The sequence below is a fragment of the Candidozyma auris genome, chromosome 1 (genome assembly GCF_003013715.1).
Source record: "Candidozyma auris chromosome 1, complete sequence".
Classification (NCBI taxonomy): domain Eukaryota; kingdom Fungi; phylum Ascomycota; class Pichiomycetes; order Serinales; family Metschnikowiaceae; genus Candidozyma; species Candidozyma auris.
The window spans coordinates 2,608,770-2,629,124 of NC_072812.1; the positions used below are offsets into that span (position 1 = coordinate 2,608,770).

The 20,355-nt window shown below is 40.3% G+C and overlaps 7 protein-coding genes across 7 annotated transcripts; 5 read left to right on the forward strand and 2 right to left on the reverse strand. All coding sequences in view use genetic code 12, as the record gives it.

Moving 5' to 3' along the window:
* Positions 1–456: 456 nt before the first annotated feature.
* SAC6 (fimbrin) lies at positions 457–2,382 on the reverse strand (the record flags this gene model as incomplete). Its single annotated transcript, XM_029033223.2, has 1 exon — positions 457–2,382. The coding sequence occupies one exon, from the start codon at positions 2,380–2,382 to the stop codon at positions 457–459; it is 1,926 nt and encodes a 641-aa protein (XP_028891815.2).
* A 739-nt stretch (positions 2,383–3,121) lies between these two features.
* Positions 3,122–6,127, forward strand: CJI96_0001211 (tethering complex subunit PEP3; the record flags this gene model as incomplete). The annotated part of the gene is made up of 1 exon (XM_029033224.2): positions 3,122–6,127. The coding sequence occupies one exon, from the start codon at positions 3,122–3,124 to the stop codon at positions 6,125–6,127; it is 3,006 nt and encodes a 1,001-aa protein (XP_028891816.2).
* A 609-nt stretch (positions 6,128–6,736) lies between these two features.
* SPB1 (27S pre-rRNA (guanosine2922-2'-O)-methyltransferase) lies at positions 6,737–9,130 on the forward strand (the record flags this gene model as incomplete). The annotated part of the gene is made up of 1 exon (XM_029033225.2): positions 6,737–9,130. One exon carries the CDS (start codon positions 6,737–6,739, stop codon positions 9,128–9,130), a length of 2,394 nt encoding a protein of 797 aa, XP_028891817.2.
* An 857-nt stretch (positions 9,131–9,987) lies between these two features.
* Positions 9,988–11,576, forward strand: CJI96_0001213 (ubiquinol--cytochrome-c reductase subunit 7; the record flags this gene model as incomplete). Its single annotated transcript, XM_029033227.2, has 3 exons — positions 9,988–10,864; positions 11,217–11,283; positions 11,330–11,576. The coding sequence occupies 3 exons, from the start codon at positions 9,988–9,990 to the stop codon at positions 11,574–11,576; spliced, it is 1,191 nt and encodes a 396-aa protein (XP_028891819.2).
* Positions 11,577–11,647: 71 nt separating this feature from the next.
* On the reverse strand, positions 11,648–12,598 carry CJI96_0001214 (uncharacterized protein; the record flags this gene model as incomplete). Its single annotated transcript, XM_029033228.2, has 2 exons — positions 11,648–12,488; positions 12,567–12,598. The coding sequence occupies 2 exons, from the start codon at positions 12,596–12,598 to the stop codon at positions 11,648–11,650; spliced, it is 873 nt and encodes a 290-aa protein (XP_028891820.1).
* A 467-nt stretch (positions 12,599–13,065) lies between these two features.
* SLA2 (Sla2p) lies at positions 13,066–16,164 on the forward strand (the record flags this gene model as incomplete). The annotated part of the gene is made up of 1 exon (XM_029033229.2): positions 13,066–16,164. The coding sequence occupies one exon, from the start codon at positions 13,066–13,068 to the stop codon at positions 16,162–16,164; it is 3,099 nt and encodes a 1,032-aa protein (XP_028891821.2).
* A 3,179-nt stretch (positions 16,165–19,343) lies between these two features.
* On the forward strand, positions 19,344–20,033 carry PGA54 (Pga54p; the record flags this gene model as incomplete). The annotated part of the gene is made up of 1 exon (XM_029033230.1): positions 19,344–20,033. One exon carries the CDS (start codon positions 19,344–19,346, stop codon positions 20,031–20,033), a length of 690 nt encoding a protein of 229 aa, XP_028891822.1.
* Between the last annotated feature and the right edge of the window lie 322 nt (positions 20,034–20,355).

The window sequence follows — 20,355 nt, forward strand, 5'->3', positions numbered from 1 at the left end:
TCCAGGAACCATGGGCTCTTTAGGAGATGGCAAGTTTCTTTCATATTTTGTACCACCTGGTCTGCAGGGTGGGATGTAAGGATCAGGGTGCTTCCACTCATTGAGTTTTGCCTTTGTTCTCTCTATGATGCGCTCCAACTCATTGACATCAGACACATGTCTTTCGGCTTCAAATTGCTGCCTAATTCTGATTGTTTCTCTTCTATATGCATCAAATTTTAGGGACGAGTCAAAGGCCGTTCTTAATGCTTGCCTGAACAATGAAGACACCCTTTTAGTGTTTGCTTCTGTGAAAGGGAGGATGTGCTTTGACATTTAGTTGATCAGATTGCAATATGGAAAAGTTGTAAATTGAGTCGGTGCTATTGGGTGCAGTGTTATGATGCACAGGTTTTTTTTTCTTAATCTTTCTCGGATTTTTTTGTATTGCGTCTACACATACTGTAGAAAAGAAAACTAAATTTGATCTGCGATGCTCATCAAACTTCCGACGAATGACAATATCAACCGACTTCTCACCTCGTTGATATCCTCGGGTACCAACCATATCAACGCACCTAACTTTCTGGCAATCGAAATAGCTAGTCTCGCGTTCGCATACTTCTCGTCTTCTCCCATATTCGCATCTTGGTAAACCAAATCGTAGTCGACATAACCCGGCTTAATACCATTGAGCACATCCAATAGATAAACGCCGTTGGACAAAGATTGATCTTTGAAGGAGCGAATAGGGCCACTCTTTCCACCTTTTGAGACCTGAGAGTTCGCCCACTTCAAAATGTCTGAATCGCTGACATTCTTACCATTACCGAGGCTGGACAAAGTGTTTACTATGTTACGCCTCATGAGTTGCCACACTAGACCTAACGTCAACAATTTATTGCCATCAACAATATCTGAGCCCTCAATTCCCACTAGTGAAAAATTGTTCGCCTTTCCAATTTCTACACCATAGTTGGTGTTTTCCAAAGCCTTGAAACGAGAAAGTTCAGCACCACTTGACGGTTTCTTATTGATATGCTTGAAAGAGACACTTCCTGGTAAGACCTTATCGAACGCCTGCAATAATACCAAACCATCTCTCAAATCATCAAATAAGGACACGATTGGCGGGTCCACATCTAATGAGTTAAGCCACAATGTGAAGACTCTGGCTTCGCGCTCGCCTTCAGCGTCGAACTCTTCAATCTCAGGAGCCTCATTTTCCTCCATTGGCTCTAAGCCGGGATAATTGTTGAACAAATGAGCAACGAAGGCGAGATTTAACTTCGGGTTACCAGAAACAAGCGCCCTAGGAGTTAAATACTTTCTCATACCAATTTTGTCTGCATTTCTTAAGACCTGCTCCGCACGGACGGCTAGATCACTTGTTTGCAAGGGAGATAAGTCGCAGTGTTCGGGTTGCAATTGATGTAAAAGAACAGTGTAGTTCTCACCATCACTGATATCTTTGGAGAAATTTGCCACACGTCTTTGGGAGCCCGCGTTCTTCAAATGGTAATTAAACCAACGTAATAAGATTTGCTCAGGAGGTAATCTCAAGAACTGCTCTAAGGACTCATCATCCTCTAGTAATCTATAGAGCTCTGGATGGTATTTAATGTCAACTTTCGACAACAAACCACGGCGTATAATTTGCCATATCAAGCCAAGAATAAGATGCTCTTTGCCGTCAATGATATCTTCCGAATGAACATTTACCACGACACAGCCGATAGCCTTTGCTGAATTAATTACAATATTGGCATTTTCAGACATTTGAAAATTATTCAACGACTTTTTCTTTTGGCCAGGCATATTGAGTACACGAGTGTCAATTGTGTTGGGTACAGAATCATTGATCAATTTAGATAAGACTAAACCGTCGCGACACTCATCAAAGATCTGAAATGTATCTGTATCAAATGGTAATCTGCTACCTATGTCCGGATCGTCGGCAAGAACCGAGTTTATGTGTCTTGTAAACTCTGTTCTTTCTTCATCATTAACTGTATGGGTAGTGCCTGACGTCTTTCCCTTGATGTATGTTTTATGACCTGATGAAGTATTGGTGATAGATGAATTGGAAGTTTCAGGAGTGTGCGTCTGAGTTCCGCTGATTTGTTTACTTGTATGAAAAGAGGGCTCCAGCTTCAATTTAGCGATCAATTCAATAAAATCGTCCAATTCAACATGACCCGAGGCGTCCACGTCAACGCTCTTGAGAGTCTCCCGTACGTGGTCATATGACGACTTCTTCTTCTGAGCGACTGCGTTGATGACATCCTTCTTCTCAGCCCAACCCTTTTCATCGATGTCGATATTGCGGAAATCGTCGATGATAGAGAAGATCTCTTCTTGATTCAATTCCGGATACTTTTTTTGAAATTTAAGTACATTCATTGGATTTAATTGAGTTTGAGAGTTGGAACAGCGTGAAGATACGTGAGCAATGAGAGTAGCGGCGGTGTCACACTTTTGAGAGTAGGCGAGTTTTGAGGTCCGCACGAATATTACGGCCGAACAGGAAATGCGATTCACTTGTGACAGTAATAGCCATTGTCTATGAGGTCGGTGCGCACACCTCTAATCTCACATAAGAATAGCATGTCTGCCAATGTTGATCATACTTAATACGTGTAATCATTAGATCGGGAAGTAACCAAGAGCTTTGGGCGGTGCTTTCTATCGTACAGTACCTTTCACAGCATTACCTCTTCTCAAAGTGTGCATTATCTGATGTCTACTTTGGTTCGTTATTTTCCCTTCATTTTTTACTGAAATATATCTAGACGTGGACTACATGGTATTGTAAGCCACAAAAGACCGCGTGATCATTTGCCATTTGTTATACATCAGTAAGGAAGCGAATAAGTGACACCGTGCGAATGTATCCTCTAACAAGTCTGAGAACATTTCACCTAGGTGTTTCATTTTGAGCGCAGCCTCAACAGCTTATATACAAAAGGGAAGAAACCTCTCTTAGTAACAAAACACAAGATTCATTTTTACAAATATCGATGTCTTGACTTGCGTATCAAAAATTGACTTTTAATAATAAAACCGCTGTCACCAAAGGCGCGCTCCATTCATCGTTCCTGTTTATGAGCTGAGTAGTGCTATCTGAAGTAACCTCCACGTCATGAATGTTGCTGGTCTTACATCACCGACATTCTTTATAAAGGATGTCAGACTACTGTTTGATCTTGAAAATAACATTGAGGGCTTGTCAATCTCAAACAACCTTGCATATATAGTACTCGGCAACAGAATTCACAGATTCTCCTTGGAAAACCCTTCGAATGTCGACACCGTTCATCTTCCGAGACAATATTCGAGTCACAGGATTACACAATATTGGGCACATATTAATTCTTCACATTTGATAGTCCAACTTGATTCTTTTATTGTGCTATACCTTCACTCCGCCTACACAAAGTTCAAGGTACTTTACAAACTCAATGGCCTAGGAATTCACAGACTCAATTACTCCAATGGAAGTGAAGACACAGAAAGTACAGAATTTATTGTCACAACCACTGACAACCGAGTATATGTCTGCTTTATAAAATCTCATCAAGGCTCGAAAGCCGAAGGTAAACGCGACGATAAACACGTCAAACAGGTATTCAAAGCTGATGATAGAGTGTTGGGTGTGTGCATCAGTAATGTCGAGAACAGAATCTATCTTTTCGCCGGATGCAAGATCTTCTACTGGGAAAAGCATACGATGCACACGCAATCTTTATATATGGCATTTCAGGCTGCTCCTCATACACTCTATCTAGCAGGAAACATGCACGACTTCGAGATTTTCATTGAGTCTGGCTTTTATTATGCGATATCTCACGATGGGAAGCTTATCGAAACAAATGATGACGAGGCCAAGCTCGCAAGCGACTCTCCGTTGATCAATAGCCCATTTGTCAATATCGACAGTCTAGTCACTACTAGCCACTACTATGTTTTACTAAAAAATGAGTCCTTACAAGTTCAGGATAAGCTTCTTACACAGCCTTCGAAAATTTTGCGTCACAAATTTGATCACCATTTAAAGGGGATCAGAATTGATCCGATCTTTGGGACTATTTGGATGTACTCTGCCTCGTCTATTCATGAGTTAGTTTATGAGAATGAAAATGCTTCAATATGGTATGGATACTATAGTCTCGGAAGATACGATGACGCTCTTCGATTATTGGAACTGAGCTCTGACAATCTTGAGACAAGTTACTACGCTGGTATCGTCAAAGCAAAGAAAGGGTACGAATCACTTCAGAGAGGAGGCTTCGGGTCACAGTTATCCCTGGAAAAAGACTCTTCAGTCTTTCTAGACTTGCAGTACGATGGCGTCAAGCTTCTCGCCAAACTGGGCGAGTCTTTTGAAAAGGTGTCATTGATGCTTCTTAAATCCCATCATCAGCTAAGTGCGAATATATGGAACCTTGAGCTTTTGATAGCATATTTAAGCGAGAAATTGAAGCGTGCCATTCGAGAAAAACTGTCAGTCAAAATTACGATAATCGCTTCGTGGGTAATCTTTCTCTATGCCAGGGCTGCCATTCCTCGGGAAAATGGCGGTGAAGGTGGTCGATCTTTTCACGCTGAAAGTAGTGTTGGAAAGTTGCTTACATTCATTACCAGTTATCATGGATATTTAGATGCACCAACCGTTTACGAAATACTTTCTAAAATGCATTTTCATAAAGCGATGTTGCACTTTGCAACCCTTCGCGGCGATTATACTTATGTGGTCGAATACCACATCGAGCGACAGGCCTGGGCGGAGGCAAACAATGCGCTACTAGAAGCCATCAAATTCGAGTGCACTCTCGGAAAAAGTCTTGTTTACGAAACGTCTACAATATTACTACAGCGTTGCCCTCAACTTTGCGTTGAAACGTGGCTAAAGATCAAGGATCTCGAATTTCAGAAGCTTCTTCCTGCGATTGTAACATACAACAAGAGATTTGGCAATCTGCCGGTGTCAGAAAATGCCGCCTTATATTACATGTCCATATTGATTCACGAGAAGAGTTCGCGTGATGCATCAGTACTCAATACATACCTTTCAATGTTAATGCGACATCCAGATGGTGACAATCTGATGTCTACAAAGCCATTAACGAAGGTGTTGAACCATATTCACGAAACAAAAGGAAATGACGACTTGACATATGATACAAAGATGATTCTAAGACTTGCTCTAGATCACAAAAAGCTTTGGCCTGCAGTCATGATTATGATTCATGAGATGCGATTGTATGAAAGTTCTCTCAAGTTAGCGATTGATAACAATGATCTCAGTCTTGCGGAGTTTGTTTTACAGGCTTTTGAGGATTCTTTACTCCAGGATAATGGTCGCAGTCTTGAGCAAACGACAGTAGTTAGAAGCCTCGACGGGGATGACTCTACGATTGATCTCTCCGAAGAATCACATCATTTAAGGAAGAGACTTTGGATATTATTTGCCAAGTTTCTTTTGACAAGCCCCAGCGAGGCGTTCAAATTATCATCCAACACCATCTTTCAGCAGCAAATTGACGCTTCAACAATATCCATGAAAGAGATTATGCGGTACATCTTAAGTCTTGCAAAAAAAATCACTCACATGAGGAGTCCTATAGACGTCAAATCGTTATTGCAACTACTTCCTGAATCTGTCGAGATATCTGAGCTTCGAGAAATTGTGGTTAACTCAATTGACAGCTACAATGACAATATAAGTCTGCTTACGTTGGAAATGAAAGAGCTGGCTCGAATTTCCACCAAACTCAGAAAGCAAATAGTGTCACATCACGAAACATCTCATAAGGGCAACATTGCAGTGTTAGTTGAGGCGGGAGAGGCATGTTCTCTATGCCACAGATTGCTTCTCGAGAAGAGCATTGTGGTCTTTCCGAATTGTCAACATGCATTTCACAGAGACTGTGTCGCACGTTTCCACTTAAGACAACGGGGAGAGTACAAGTTCAGAGAGATCTTGAAGAGATTGCGGCAGTACAACCTTACGAGTGACAGAAATGAGTTGGATTCGATATTTATTCGTCAATGTGTTCTATGTCATGATGCCAATCTAGGGCTGATCGACGAAGAAATAATTGATCGTGACAACGACAGGGCCCAATTAAACGAATGGAGTCTTTGAAGCGGCTTTTCATTCAGTTCAAAAACCAATGTGCTTATAATATTAAAAAATATATATATATATATATGTATATTTATATGTATATGTATGTATGGGGTTTGGAATTGTGTGTAATTTGTGAAACTTACGGATAAATTGTGAATATTGTTTTAACATTGAGCGCCGGTAGGTCAAGAAAATCTCATAGACTCAAAAAAGGCGTTTGGAAAGAACAACGGTTACGTATTGAAATTCTTGACTATGATCATCCTACCTTCCGTATCAACAACCCTTGCTGAACATATTTTAGAGCTAAACCTCCAGGTTCGCATTTGATGCTATTTGCTCGGATGACACTGCTCGCTGAATGCAGAGACCATGTGACTCGAACTAGTCTCTTAGCCGATATTTTCGAAATCTATTTATCAAGAATCCTAATTTATTCTTCTATTGCTATGTATTTCGAGAACTTTATTTATGAAATATAGGGATTTCAAATCACTACGGATGATTCCTCCTGATGAAACCCCGTGCTGCAGCCTTGACACGAAATCCCAACAGGTGCATTACATGCACACCATGGCATCACTACAAAGCATCGGTTTTTTTTCGTTCTCATCGGCTCCAACCATGGGTAAAACACAGAAGAAGAACAGTAAGGGCCGTTTGGATAGGTACTACTATCTTGCTAAAGAGAAGGGCTATAGAGCCAGATCCTCCTTTAAATTGATACAGATAAATGAAAAATTTGGTCACTTCTTAGAAAAGTCAAAGGTTGTTGTAGACCTCTGCGCGGCTCCCGGGTCGTGGTGCCAGGTTGCCTCCAATCTTTGTCCTATGAATTCATTAATCATCGGAGTGGATATTGTACCTATGAAACCGCTTCCTAAATGTATTCTTTTTCAATCAGACATAACCACTGAAGATTGTCGCTCGAAATTACGTGGACATCTTAAGACTTGGAAGGTTGACACCTTTCTTCATGATGGCGCACCCAATGTCGGACTAGGGTGGGTTCAAGATGCATTCACCCAATCGCAGCTTGTCCTCAAAGCTCTCAAGCTTGCCGCTGAGCATCTCATTCAAGGGGGCACATTCATAACGAAAGTTTTCAGATCAAAGGATTACAATAATTTGATATGGGTATTTCAACAGTTATTCGACAAGGTGGAAGCAACAAAACCTCCGGCTTCAAGAAATGTGTCAGCTGAGATATTCGTTGTTTGCAAGGGATTCAAAGCTCCAAAAAAGTTGGACAATCGATTGCTCGACTTATCCGAAGTTTTTGAAGAGATTGTCAAGCCACAAGAATCTAGTGAAGCAAAGGTTTTCAATCCAGAAAAAAAGACCCGGAAAAGAGAGGGATATGAAGAAGGAAATTATTTATTATACAAAGAAATGGACTTGCTCGACTTTATTCGGGATGAAGAACCAATTAAGCACTTGGGGGAGCTCAACAGATTGACTGAACCTCCTCTTGACAATAAGGAGTGGAAACTTTTGTTGAAAATGAAATTATGGAGCCCTGAATTGAGGGAATGCGTCAATGATTTAAAGGTGTTGGGCAAAAAAGAGTTCAAGCGCATTCTCAAATTTCGTAAGCAAGCAAGAAGTGTGCTTTTGCTTGATCAGAAGAGCGAAGAGGAAGGCACTGAAGAAGTTTCTCCATTGACAGAGGAAGAACAAATCAGTCAGGAATTAGCATCCTTGCAAGAAAAGTTGCGTCAAAAACGAAAACGAGAGAAGAAAGCTGCAAACGAGTCCAAGCAGAAGGAAATCAAGCGATTACAAATGAATATGCTTACTGATATGTCTATTGGTATCGATGCTGCTGACAATTCCTCTCAAACGCTTTTTAATTTGAATGCAGCCCGTAAGACGGGTCAAATTGAAGCACTTACAAACGGGAAAAAAAGAATGGTTCTTTCAGATAAAGCTCAAAATACCGATGTATCGTTTGATGATACAGAATCAAAGCCTAACTCAGACTCAGATATATCGGACCTTGAGGATGAGCTTGAATTGATGTATAAACAATTTAAGCTTAGGCAAGCTGAGAAAAGTTCTAGACTCAAGTCTAAGCTTAGTCGAGGACATCATGAAGATGAAAATTGGGAGGGTATTCAAAGTGACTCAGATAGTGAAAGTGAGTCCGTCAGTACGATCCAGGATGTCGACGAATCTGACGACGAGGCAATTGAAGACATGGCTAAAAATAGGGATGCTTCGCTGTGTACGTTGACGAATGAGGCACACATGTTCTATTCGTTGAACCCAATTCTTTCAAAAATCGACGAGAGCGTGCTTCTTGAATCTTTGTCGTCCAATTCATCAGGCGAATTGAAGGTTTTGGAGGGTGTTAGCGATTCCTCAGAGGGTCATCCAACGGATGATGTTATGAGTGATAATTTTGGCATCGTTGCTGATGATCTGATGGATAAGAGAAGCGATTCACATGACTCAAAGGTCGAAATCGACACAGTAGAGGCAATGACACTAGCGCATCAAGTTGCGTTGGGTAAAAAAAATCTTCATGACCTTATCGATGAGGGAATCAATAGATATTCTTTCCGTGATAAAGATAGCTTACCAGATTGGTTCATAGAGGACGAGAAGAAGCACTCAAAGATCACTAAACCAATCACAAAAGAAGCTGCTGCCACAATTAGGGAGAAACAAAAGCAACTCAATGCACGTCCGATCAAAAAAGTCTTAGAAGCACAGGGTCGAAAGAAGATGAGAGCTGTGAAAAGACTCGAAAAGTTAAAGAAAAAAAGCGATCTCATTAATGAAGATACAGATAAGAGTGAAAAAGATAAGGCTGATGAAATTCAGAGGTTGATGCGCAAGCTATCGAGAAAAGGCGCTACAAAACCTAAAGCAACTCTTGTTGTGGCGAAGGGACACAACCGTGGCTTGAGTGGAAGGCCAAAAGGTGTGAAAGGTAAGTATAAGATGGTGGACGGTGTCATGAAAAATGAACAAAGAGCATTAAAAAGAATATCCAAGAAGCATCGGAAATAATAGAATTATAGAGAACCTTTGTCAATAGTTACATATCAATCTCGAATTCTTTGACATCTCATATTTATTTTAGTCTGCTCAGGGTAGAGGTAGGAAGCATCGTACGTGAAGAATACGAGATGTATAGTAAGTCAACCCCACTTGATTAGTACGCGAATGTGAATCAAAAGACCTTATAAGTATTCAATTGTCTCTAAAGAGTGGAAAACCTAAAAGGTGGCATACTTTGAAATTTAGTTTCTGGAGTAACATCCAGAGAACGTCTTGGACTAGATAATCGTCTTTCAAAATTTGGTGTCCAGGCTTTTTCGACATACATCGAGTTGGCGTCCACCTTGCTGCACACACCTTTATTAGAATAGTACTGTTGAGAGTAGGAGTGCACGTGACAACGGTGCAGAAAAATGAATACGATCAAAAGAGGAGTAGTTACCCGAATCTTTCTATTTGGGATATTCCGTCTTCCCCATTTTTCTCCTCATCATGTTCTTTCTATAAATATGAGATTGCTTCCTCTTAGCTTTCATTAGAGGACTTTCTTTCTTTCATCATATCACATTCTGTGATCTTCCACTTTCCACTTTTGTCCATCATTTCATACGTCCATAGTTAGATAATGAGAAACTCTCTTGAGCCAAAGCCCACTTGCGTGGACATCTTTTCTCCTCTTGGCAAATCCACTGAAACTGCGCTGACGTCCTCCAAATCTATTCGTATTAGTTACGATCACGTGATGGCAGAACTTCAACAAGTACTATTCCTGTGTATAGGAATCAACCAATTTAGGACGAGATTATAGTGAAGTTTAGTATTCAAACTTTCTTTTAATTATTTGATGATGCAACTTGAAGTAAAGAATGGAGCTTGATAATTTTTTTATTGATTTGAAAGATAAGTTTGACGTTGCGATGCTGCGTGACGATCTAGTTTACATGGGGGACAGCGTTCAGCATTATAAAATTCAAGAGGACGTGAATGGAGAGTCGATTGCATTTGATATTACTTTGCTTAAAAGCCTCGAACATAGACCGGAACAGGGCTCAATTGATGCAAATCCCTTCATTCGACCGGAGCCGGAACTCACTGTCAGAAATTCTTTTGGATACCATGAAGAATTCAGAATAGTTTTGAATAAATTTCCCATTGTTAAAAATCATTTCATGCTAACAACAAAAGAATTTGTTTCTCAAGACACACCACTCTCTCCATCGGAGCTATTAGCAGCATTCACTTTGCTTGCAAAGTTGCACGAGGAAGACAAGGACTCGCAATGGTTTTCTTTTTACAATTGCGGACCACAAAGTGGAGCATCGCAACCCCACAAACATATTCAGTTCATGACACTTCCCGATAAGTACGTCCCTTTCTGTCTTGATTTGCTTGAGAACACAAACCGATCCTCTCGAGCTCTGCAAGGCGTCGCTTTTCAAGTTCCACACGTTCCTTTTGCTCACTATGTTGTAGCTCTTCCAGAAGAAAAACAAGTGAACGAGAGCATATTGCTGATGGCGTTTTCCCTGCTTCTTCTGAAAGCTTTGAGCGTGTCAGAAGAGCATTGTGAAATGAGCTACAACTTTTGCATGACAACTAAACATATGATGATGATTCCTCGTCGAAAAGCCAAGTTCAAGAACTTGATCGGTATTAATTCATGTGGCTACATGGGATTGATTCTTTGCAAGAACAGTGACATTTTTGAACATGTCAGAAGAATTGGAGTTCTTCGAATACTTGGTACGTTAGCATTTCCTAGTTGCCCCAAAAGCAATTAAAGGGAGTCTGATATTCAATTAGTTTAGCAAAGAAATAAAATTGATATTCGTGTCGTTGTCTACTGCCTACGGTGCTTCAATGCATTGATATGTTGATTTTTTTTAGTTGTACAGAGCTAACACACTAAGACACGCGCACTGTTAACCCGAATAGGAAGTCTAGATTAACCAATGGTCGATTCGCATTTTATGTAGTTCTATTGTGCGAATTCTCGAGCTGACATTCTTCACTAATTCTTCGTTTATAACTGAAATGGCTTCCATAACTTCCATAGTGAAGGCTTCAGACTGGATTTTGTCCAGGCCAACTCTAGCAAAGGTCGTGACCCCACTTGCTAAAACATTTGTGGCCTACGCAGGCTACAGAGAAATGGGTTTAAAGTACGTATAAAAACACTCGACAGTACTTGATGAATACTAACATAAGATTCAATGATTTAATCGCCGAAGAGAATCCCATTGCTCAGAAGGCTATCGCAAGGCTTCCAGAGGATGAGAGCTATGCAAGAAATTTCAGGATTATAACAGCCCATCAATGTGCTTTATCACATCAGTTGCTCCCAGCTAACAAGGTCGTAAAACCTGAAGAAGACACGCACTATTTGATTCCATACCTTTTGGAAGCTGAAAAGGAAGCCTTAGAGAAAAAAGAATTGGATAACATTCAAATTTGATATGTTTGAATAGTAATGTACTGAAGTTGTACAGTTTTGTAGGAGTCTATTAATCTATAAGTAAGCAATTGTTAAGCACCCATGCCTATCCTATACTTTCTTAGTTGCTCAAGCACAAGGAACGTTGCGATAGTATGAGGACCGAGACGAATGAAAGATGGAAGCCAGCCTCTGAACATGAACGCTGGACCCTCTGCTTTGACAGCCGTGGTTAAAATGCTCAAGGCGCCCGAACTTGTTCCTTGGGCGTTCATTATACGAGTCTTCACAACATCTGCCGGTGAACATACGGTAGTCGCTACTAATCCCGCCATCAATGAAGCACTAAAATGTGTGGACTTTTTCAGTGAGTCCATTGAAAGACAATCTACAAGAAAGTTTTTTGAGATGTCATAAGTCACCACTTGAGATGCTGTCATCAAAACACCTCTTATAAGATTGGGAGTTAATCCTCTAAAAAGTGTCCAAATTCCCTCACTTTTGACAATCCTGAAGAGCCCCTCAAAGGCATTCTTGTAATTTCTTCTAAGTTCCTGGGGCAAAGCTGAATCATTTTGCATTCTAATATTCACCACGTCAGATGGATTTCCAACAAGTCCACCTAATGCGCCAGAAATCATCGACATTGGTAACAAGACAGCTGTAGATGGCATGACATTGTACTTTCGTTGGTACTGCTCCTTCAAAAATTCGTAAACACCAAACCTAGCAGTCGAGTAAGTAGCTTGCCTAAGTAGTGAAGCGGTCAACCCCGAGTATAGTTTGAAGACCCCCTCATACTTCACGATGGATATTGCCATGGAGAACAATGATTGACCACGTTCAGGTGCAGTTTGTAGTCTTACCTTGGCTAAATCTAATGGATGAGTAACCAAGCACGCCGCCATGCTCGCAGCACCTCCATACCAGAAGCTTTTTGTTAGTAAGAAGAAAGGTAAATATGAATTGAATGTGCAATTTGCTTTCATTATAGTTCAGAGAACAACATACGGATAGGTCACTTTGCTGGTACTACTCGACATCTCGGGAATACTAAGCAGTGATGAACTCCGTACTTGAGATGTGCCTCACCCTCTTCTCTTACAACTACATGTTCCGCGCACCTTCATTCATTCGAAGATACAACTAGGATAAGCAATAATGGTACCAAAGAATCTAATCATGTTGCAGTCGGTGAAAATCAGACTTCAGCTTGAGCCTGAGCAGTGATGTAGAGTTAGAGCAGTTCATGTACCAATCGTGTGGGCACCACTCGAAGAGATGCTTGTATTTCTAAGATGTTGACGATTCCACAGCCGAATTAGCCGTGGAAGACAAAGATATACCCATTGATGTTTAGTCTTCTTCAGAGTCTTTTGCCAGATTCTTTGACGATCTTTAAGGTCGTGATGAACATTCGGCAAGCTCGATATGTAGCACTGTGTATATACAGGATTTGCGTATTCTCAAATCTGCCACGCAATCCATAGAACTTCAGAAGCACATCGTCATGAGTAGGGCAGAAGTTGATCTACAAATTAGTGTAAAAAAGGCGTGCAATTCAGATGAAGTTCCTCCAAAGAGAAAGCATGTTCGTGCATGCATAGTGTACACGTGGGATCATAAAAATTCAAGGGCATTTTGGAACGCTGTTAAAATCCAGCCTTTACAAAGCAGTGAGGTTCAACTATTCAAAGCACTCATAATGATTCATAAAGTTTTACAAGAGGGCCATCCTAACACTCTTAAGGACGCATACAGGAACAAAGATTTCTTGTACTCGTTGTCAACAGTGTTCTCAAGCTCATCCAGCTACGGGAGACTCATTAACCATTATGATCGATTTTTGTTGAGAAAACTTGATTTTCACAGAAATAATCAAGGGTTCAATGGAATTTTTGAGTATGAAGAATATATTTCATTGAGAACCGTAAACGATCCTAATGAAGGTTACGAGTCCATATTGCAATTGATGGATCTTCAGGATTTGATAAATGATCTTCAAAAACTCATCTTTTCCACTGTTCATCAGACTCCAAACAATCTTTGCAAGATATCAGCACTTGTACCACTCATTTCCGAATCCTACGGCATTTATAAATTCTTGACGTCAATGCTTAGAGCGATGTATCAGCAATTGGGAAATGATGAAGCTTTGTCGGCACTATTTGAAAGATTCAATTCGCAGCATTTCTACCTCAGAGAATTCTATGCTGACTGCCAAGCTATCAAATTTTTGACCAGTTTGATAACCATTCCTAGAGTACCCCATACGCCTCCAAATTTGAAACAACAGGATGATTCTCACTTTCATGAAGTCTCAGAGCCACTGCATGATTCATTAAATGCTTTGTCAGCTCAGCAAACTTCAAATTTTAAGCCGCCGCTGCTTCCGCAATCTACGGATGATTTGAATCAAGCTAGATTGATTGAACAACAAAAACTTGAACAACAGCAATTGCAGCAGCATCAACAGGATCTCGAATTCCAACGGCAACAACAATTACAAGATCAGATTAGAAGGCAACAAGAGTTTGAACAACAGAAGCTTGAGCAAGAACGTAGCAACCTTCACGAACAACAAATGTTGAGACTTCAACAAACAAATGCTCAAAACTCTAGAGTAACCGAGCTAGAGAACGACTTAATAGTCTTCAAAAACCAATTTGATAACGATCAAGCTTTGCTTCAACAATATGACGCTCGTGTAAAGTCTCTAGAGACTGAATTACAGAGTATCAATCAAACTGCCTCCGAACAATTAGCATCTAAGGATGAACAGATTCGCAATATCGAGGAGCAAATCACAAATTGGGCTAAGAAATATGAAGCTTTAGCAAAGCTTTACTCACAGTTGCGGTCCGAACATTTAAACCTTTTGGCCAAATTTAAGAAAATTCAACAAAAGATCAGCAGCGCTCAAGAGTCGATCACCAAGAAAGAGAAGTTTGAGAAGGAGTTGAAACAAAAAAATTTGGAGCTTGCGGACCTCATCAGAGAGAGAGATCGCGCAAGAATGGATCTTGACCGCATGAGAATCACAAAAGATCAAGAGATTGAGAAGCTAAGCATCCAACATCGCGAATTTTCCTCCAAGATCAGCAATTCAGATGAGGAGTCTTCCAAAAAAATAAAGACATTGAAGGAACAATACGAAGCTGACCTTAGTGCCTTGACCGAACTTCTTAAAGAAAAGGATGCAAAGTTAGCTCAAATGGGCAATATACACGAACTTCAAGAGAAGCTTAAAAAGAAAGACATCGATCTTGAAATCGTGCAAGAGTCTTTGGATAGTGCGTTGAAAGAGTTGTCCTTAAGCAGTCAACAGGAGATGGCCCCAAGCAAGCTTTTTAATCTCTTGAACATTATATTAGCTAACAGTGTTCGCAGAGTCCAAGATACAAAGTATGATCTTGGCTCGCCGATGCAGACCGGGAATTTAAATTCGACTCCCAGCTTTCTTTTGTCCATCTTAGATCTCTGTTCTGACACTGCGACGGACTTTGCGCAAATATTCAACGACATGCTTGCCGAGGGGCTCAAATTAGATGATGATGATGAAGGCACTCTGTCACTTACTGGTGTGATTCTCACTAGCTCTGAATTGGTCACCTCGTTAAATGATGTGATGCTTAATGTAAAGGGTCTTTCTAAAGTAATCTCACCTGCAGACGAGCTGCTGACCTTAAAGGTTTTGGATGATATTTTGACAAAAGCAGAGGATTATTTTCAAAGCCTCACATCAGATGCGCTCGAGACACTCGAAAGTGATGAAGAAAAAATTGACCTAGTTATTGATTTGAATGTCCGATTCCAGCATTCTTTGAAGGAATTGTCGGCAATTATTGAAGGCATTCAGCCAAGATATACTATATCTTCGAAGAGAAAAAATCTCGAAGACGTGGTTGACGAAGAGATGAACTTGGCAGCAAAGCAAATCGATGCTGCCATGCAACATCTCACAACCCTTCAGCTGCATCAGCGTGAAAACCACGACATGAAAATTCATCTGGCCATTGTATCTGCTGCTATGCTTGTCACAGAGGCTGTAACAGCTTTAATTAAAGCATCGATTGAATCTCAGCATGAGATAGTCGCAAAAAATAAAGGCAGCCAGACTGTACGCGAATTCTACAAAAAGAATAATCGATGGACGGAAGGTCTTGTCAGTGCCGCCAAAGCTGTAGCTGGTGCAACTAACGTCTTGATCGAAACTGCTGATGGTGTTCTACAGAATCAAAATTCACACGAGCAATTAATTGTTGCATGCAACGAGGTTGCTGCTTCAACTGCACAACTTGTTGCAGCGTCGCGTGTGAAGGCAGATAACATGTCTGAAACTCAAGACAAGTTAGAATCAACTTCAACAAAGGTCAATTCCGCTTGCAAATCCTTAGTAAGCAAAGTCCAAGACCTTTTAACCAAAAATTCGGCTGGTACATCATCTGACGTAGATCTCAGCAAGTTAACTCCATACGAAGGAAAGACTCTTGAAATGGAACAACAGGTGGAGATTCTCAAGCTTGAGAACTCGCTACAAGCTGCACGTAAAAGACTTGCAGAAATCAGAAAATTTGGTTACAGGGACGATGATGATTCTGACGCCTAACTTTTTGTAATATTTTGTACCAGGCTTTACAATACACATCGAAATCTCTCAATGAATTAAGCTGAATCGCAACCTGTAAGTTAGGACAAAGGGAAAAGGTTTTACAAAGGAAGCGAAAAGATTTCTAAAAAGGATATCGAATAATAATACTACCACATAACCAGTAAATTCACAGTGAACATTACCTACCACAATTCTGCGGCATTCAAAAAAATTCCTTATTCTACCATGTAAAACAATCGAACGACTGGCAACCGTGATTCTTCTCTCCTGTAAAAAAGAGGAGAGGGAAATTTGTTGACTTCGCAAGCCGGCAGCCTGGGTGCATAATATACTTGACGGTAATTGTTTCTTGTCTTGTTCGCTTATGTCAAGCTGGAAACTAATAATGATGCACGGGGTTAATTGAGATCTTATGTCAAGCTAGTGTATATATGGCTGCAGACATTGTGACTCTTCAACTTAATGCAAACATCACAAGAGACATAATCTCGAATTCGGCAAAATGCTTACTGCAGTCACTGTTTTTTTTTTTTCGTTACCATAGCTTTGCATGCATGTCTTGACAATTCACCAGACAATTGAGGAGTGAGCAATTTAGGCAATTAAACCAGACAACAAATTGAACTCTTCAACGGCTTCAAGTTCAACTTTACAATTTCGATCGCTTCAATTGTCAAGTACATTTTCGCATGGCCATCGGTGCGTTCCAATTAATCAATGTAACATGAACATACAAAAGTGCCGCACTATCATAGAGGATCGAGTACTGAAAACTTCTATATAGAGTTATTAGATAAGGGAATAGCTTTTGAGATAAATCGCAACCAATGCCGTTGATAAAGGTGATCGTATACCTAAATGCCTCAGGAATCAAAGCGACCATTTATGACTAATGATAGCGTAGTACAATATATCTTAACCTAACCACTTGGTCATTTCAATATTATTCAATTAGTCTGCTATTTCACTTTCATACAATGATGCTGTCCTTAGTGTAGGTAAGAATCGTGACAGTGCTCACAACTTTTCTGATATCGGTCGAGCTCTCCACGCATGATCCAGAAAGATGATGCTTTCACGTCAAAAAGTAAATGTGTTCCTTCTCAGGTACACACTTGTAATATCCATGCAATCTTCTCAATGCACTTGTATTATTCAATCAATCTACTCCATGGGATATCTTCATCAGTCGACTTCCACAACATTGGAAGCAAAGCTTTATCATGAAAATCAACAGATACCTACAAATTAAACTAATGAAATTATTTCTACTTCAAGTTCTGAGAAGTACACAACATTAGAATTATTTTGATCAGCCACTGCTCAGGTTGTCCAGGGACTTCACTGGTATCACCTTAAGGCATGGTGGTAGGCTCTTTGTACTATATGGTGAAAATTTCGTAGTTTAGAAAATGGTATTCGATGAATGAAGTGCGTAGGGTGAAAAGAGAACAACTCATTAAAGATTATTCTCCGTGATTCAGCCGCTTTATAGCTTCTGTGAGTTCAGTTCCGGGAGATGTTTGAGGACAAGGCTTATATTAGAGATCTTCCCCGTCTTAGTTTGGCAGGCCTCGTCATGCAATCCAAAAATGTTTATTCATTTTTTTTTATCTATGTGATTTATTATTTTTATTCAGAAATATTCTCATTTTTATATTTTTTTGAACTATTCGTCAAATGGTTCGCAGAGTGAGAATTATCTTGTATGGAAACATTTTCTGGTTTTGTTTCGTTTGTATCTGAACGTATGGTATTAGTTCTGTTGTTCCTTGTATTTTCCTTGGAAAAATCGGTTTAACAGCTCCCAAACTTTGTATCAAGTATTTATGCAATTCCTGGCGGCTGAAGTATATAGAAGTCTTGACACAATCTTAGATGAAAATTTATTACAGGAAGTATCCACTGGATAATGATGCTAAATGCCACGTATGACGTGAATGTTATGAGATGAAGGTATCGTTCTACGATCTCTTTGGCAATGTAAGTATTGGTATGTATGGCTAAAACGTCCAAAATATATGTCCAAGTAGTGGATTTTACATCGCAAATTGATCTCTACAATTCTTCACGATGCAACTTATGCTGACAATATTACGTGCACTTGGTATTAAGTATCCTTTAGTTGAAAGGTTCTTCTCCCATTTATCTTACTTGACGTCCATATCTTGCCTTTCCTATGTCGAATGGTAAGTATCTATACTTTATCATATGCTGTATCTGCTTCCTCATAGTCAAGCAAAATAGAATGATAAAATACATAACAAGAATGGGCCAAAAGACGGGTATATCGAAAATCGGGAATAAAGAAGCTCCCAAAGATGCAACAGTCGCTCTGGAAGCATTGACCCAGAACTTGAATTCCGGTAGTCGCCTTATGAAAGGTCGAAACTCGTCCTCGACTTCGTCCCCTCCCTCTTCCAAATTAGATGACCTCAGTTCTTGCTCTAAGGAAGGGTCAAATTTTGGAGTGAGGAATGCAAGAAACAAATTCAAAAGATATATTCCCAATGCGTAGCAGATGATATACCAACCATGACTAAATACTATTCTAAGGACGAAAGCTAGCAAGAGTATGCTGAAACAAATCCAGCGCTCCGTTACATACGGAACACTTCTGTCAAGAAACTCCTGATGTGTGATTTGCACCTTTTTTATGGAGCTCAAAAGCTGCTGTTGTCCGAGCTCGATCATACTCTCGAAGTTGTGAAGGGACACGTATTGGTCGGGGTTCAAAATGTTTCGTTGCGCAGGAGTTTCTTCGCAATTTTTCTACTTATCAACCTATGTGCAGAACCTGTCGTTTCATCACGAAATGTCGCATGTTGTAATGATTTGGCAGAACCCGAAGGACCCGTTTTCAGACGACGAAATGTAATGTATTGCAACAATGTTTCGAACAGTTATTCCATCTCGTTCTTGAAAAGCCTGACTATTGAAATATATATCATTTGGTCACTGCGATTTGGGCATATGCAGTATTATTGTTTATCCTGAGATTTGGTGATCCGTGTTTATGTAAACATTGGCAAGGAGTGGCTTGCATCGTCAACTAAAACACGCTATTCCGCGACTTATATATATCTGGACCTTCGTAATCAAATGTTGAGGAAAAATTACAACTATCCTACCTTGCGAAACCTAGTCGCGTCCATTCCTTTGCTTTACTTGTGAACATGATCTTTCCTATTGTCAAGCTCGTGTCAATCGCTGCTTTAGCTTCAGCTGTGCCTTTCAAGCGTTATGATAACAACACTGATGTGCAGATTGCTTCTGTTCTGTCAGATGTTGATACTACGATAACGGTTGACAAGTATGTCACCATCACCTTGCCATCTACCACTCTTACTGTTCCGGCCACTGCGTCTATCGCCAAGGAAGCCTTGGCATCTCAATCTGCCCAAGGGGAGTTGACGGTAACATCCACTATTGTTGAATACACTACGTTGGTTGACCAAGGTACGTCTTTGACTACTCCAGTGTCCACCAGAACGAGCACCATAACGTCCACTCCAACCACCACTTCCACAATTACTAGCTTCGTGACAATCACTGAAGCCGAGAAGTCGGATGCTTCGGATGTCTGTGTCCCCAGTACAGTGACGGTCACAGTGACTGAGAAGCCAAATCACTCGACTGATGAAAGTTCTGTCGTAACAAGTACTTCTACGTTTGTCTCGTCATACCCTGTCGAAGCAGAGTTCACTTTGAGCGGAAGCACTATCACCGTTACTTCTTTTGTCGATGTAACATCGACGCAAACATTCACCACAACAGAGAACAGCAGTTTGCCTCTGGGTGCATCAAATGGAACTTACCAAGTACCTCAAAGAGTGAAGAGATCGTCTTTATATCACTTCTTCTGAGATCCTGTGACGGTATTGAGACACCTGTCTTGTTGATCAAAGGGGAGATCTTGTGATCCTTCTTTTATGTTATAGTTTACTAAATTTTTCGTCAATTGAAAATTTTTTATTTTTATTTTTTTTTAGGGTATTTGAGTACGACACTGTGTAGTCCATAATCCTAATTGTTATTATGACTAACCCAATATCAAGCACACGTGAATGGCATAATGAAATGAAACCTCAGTCGAGCTTTCACCATAATTCAGGACGATGTTGACTGATACACTTCGGGTATGCAACCCAGTTTCATCAAATCATCATTTGTATAACGTTTATAGTA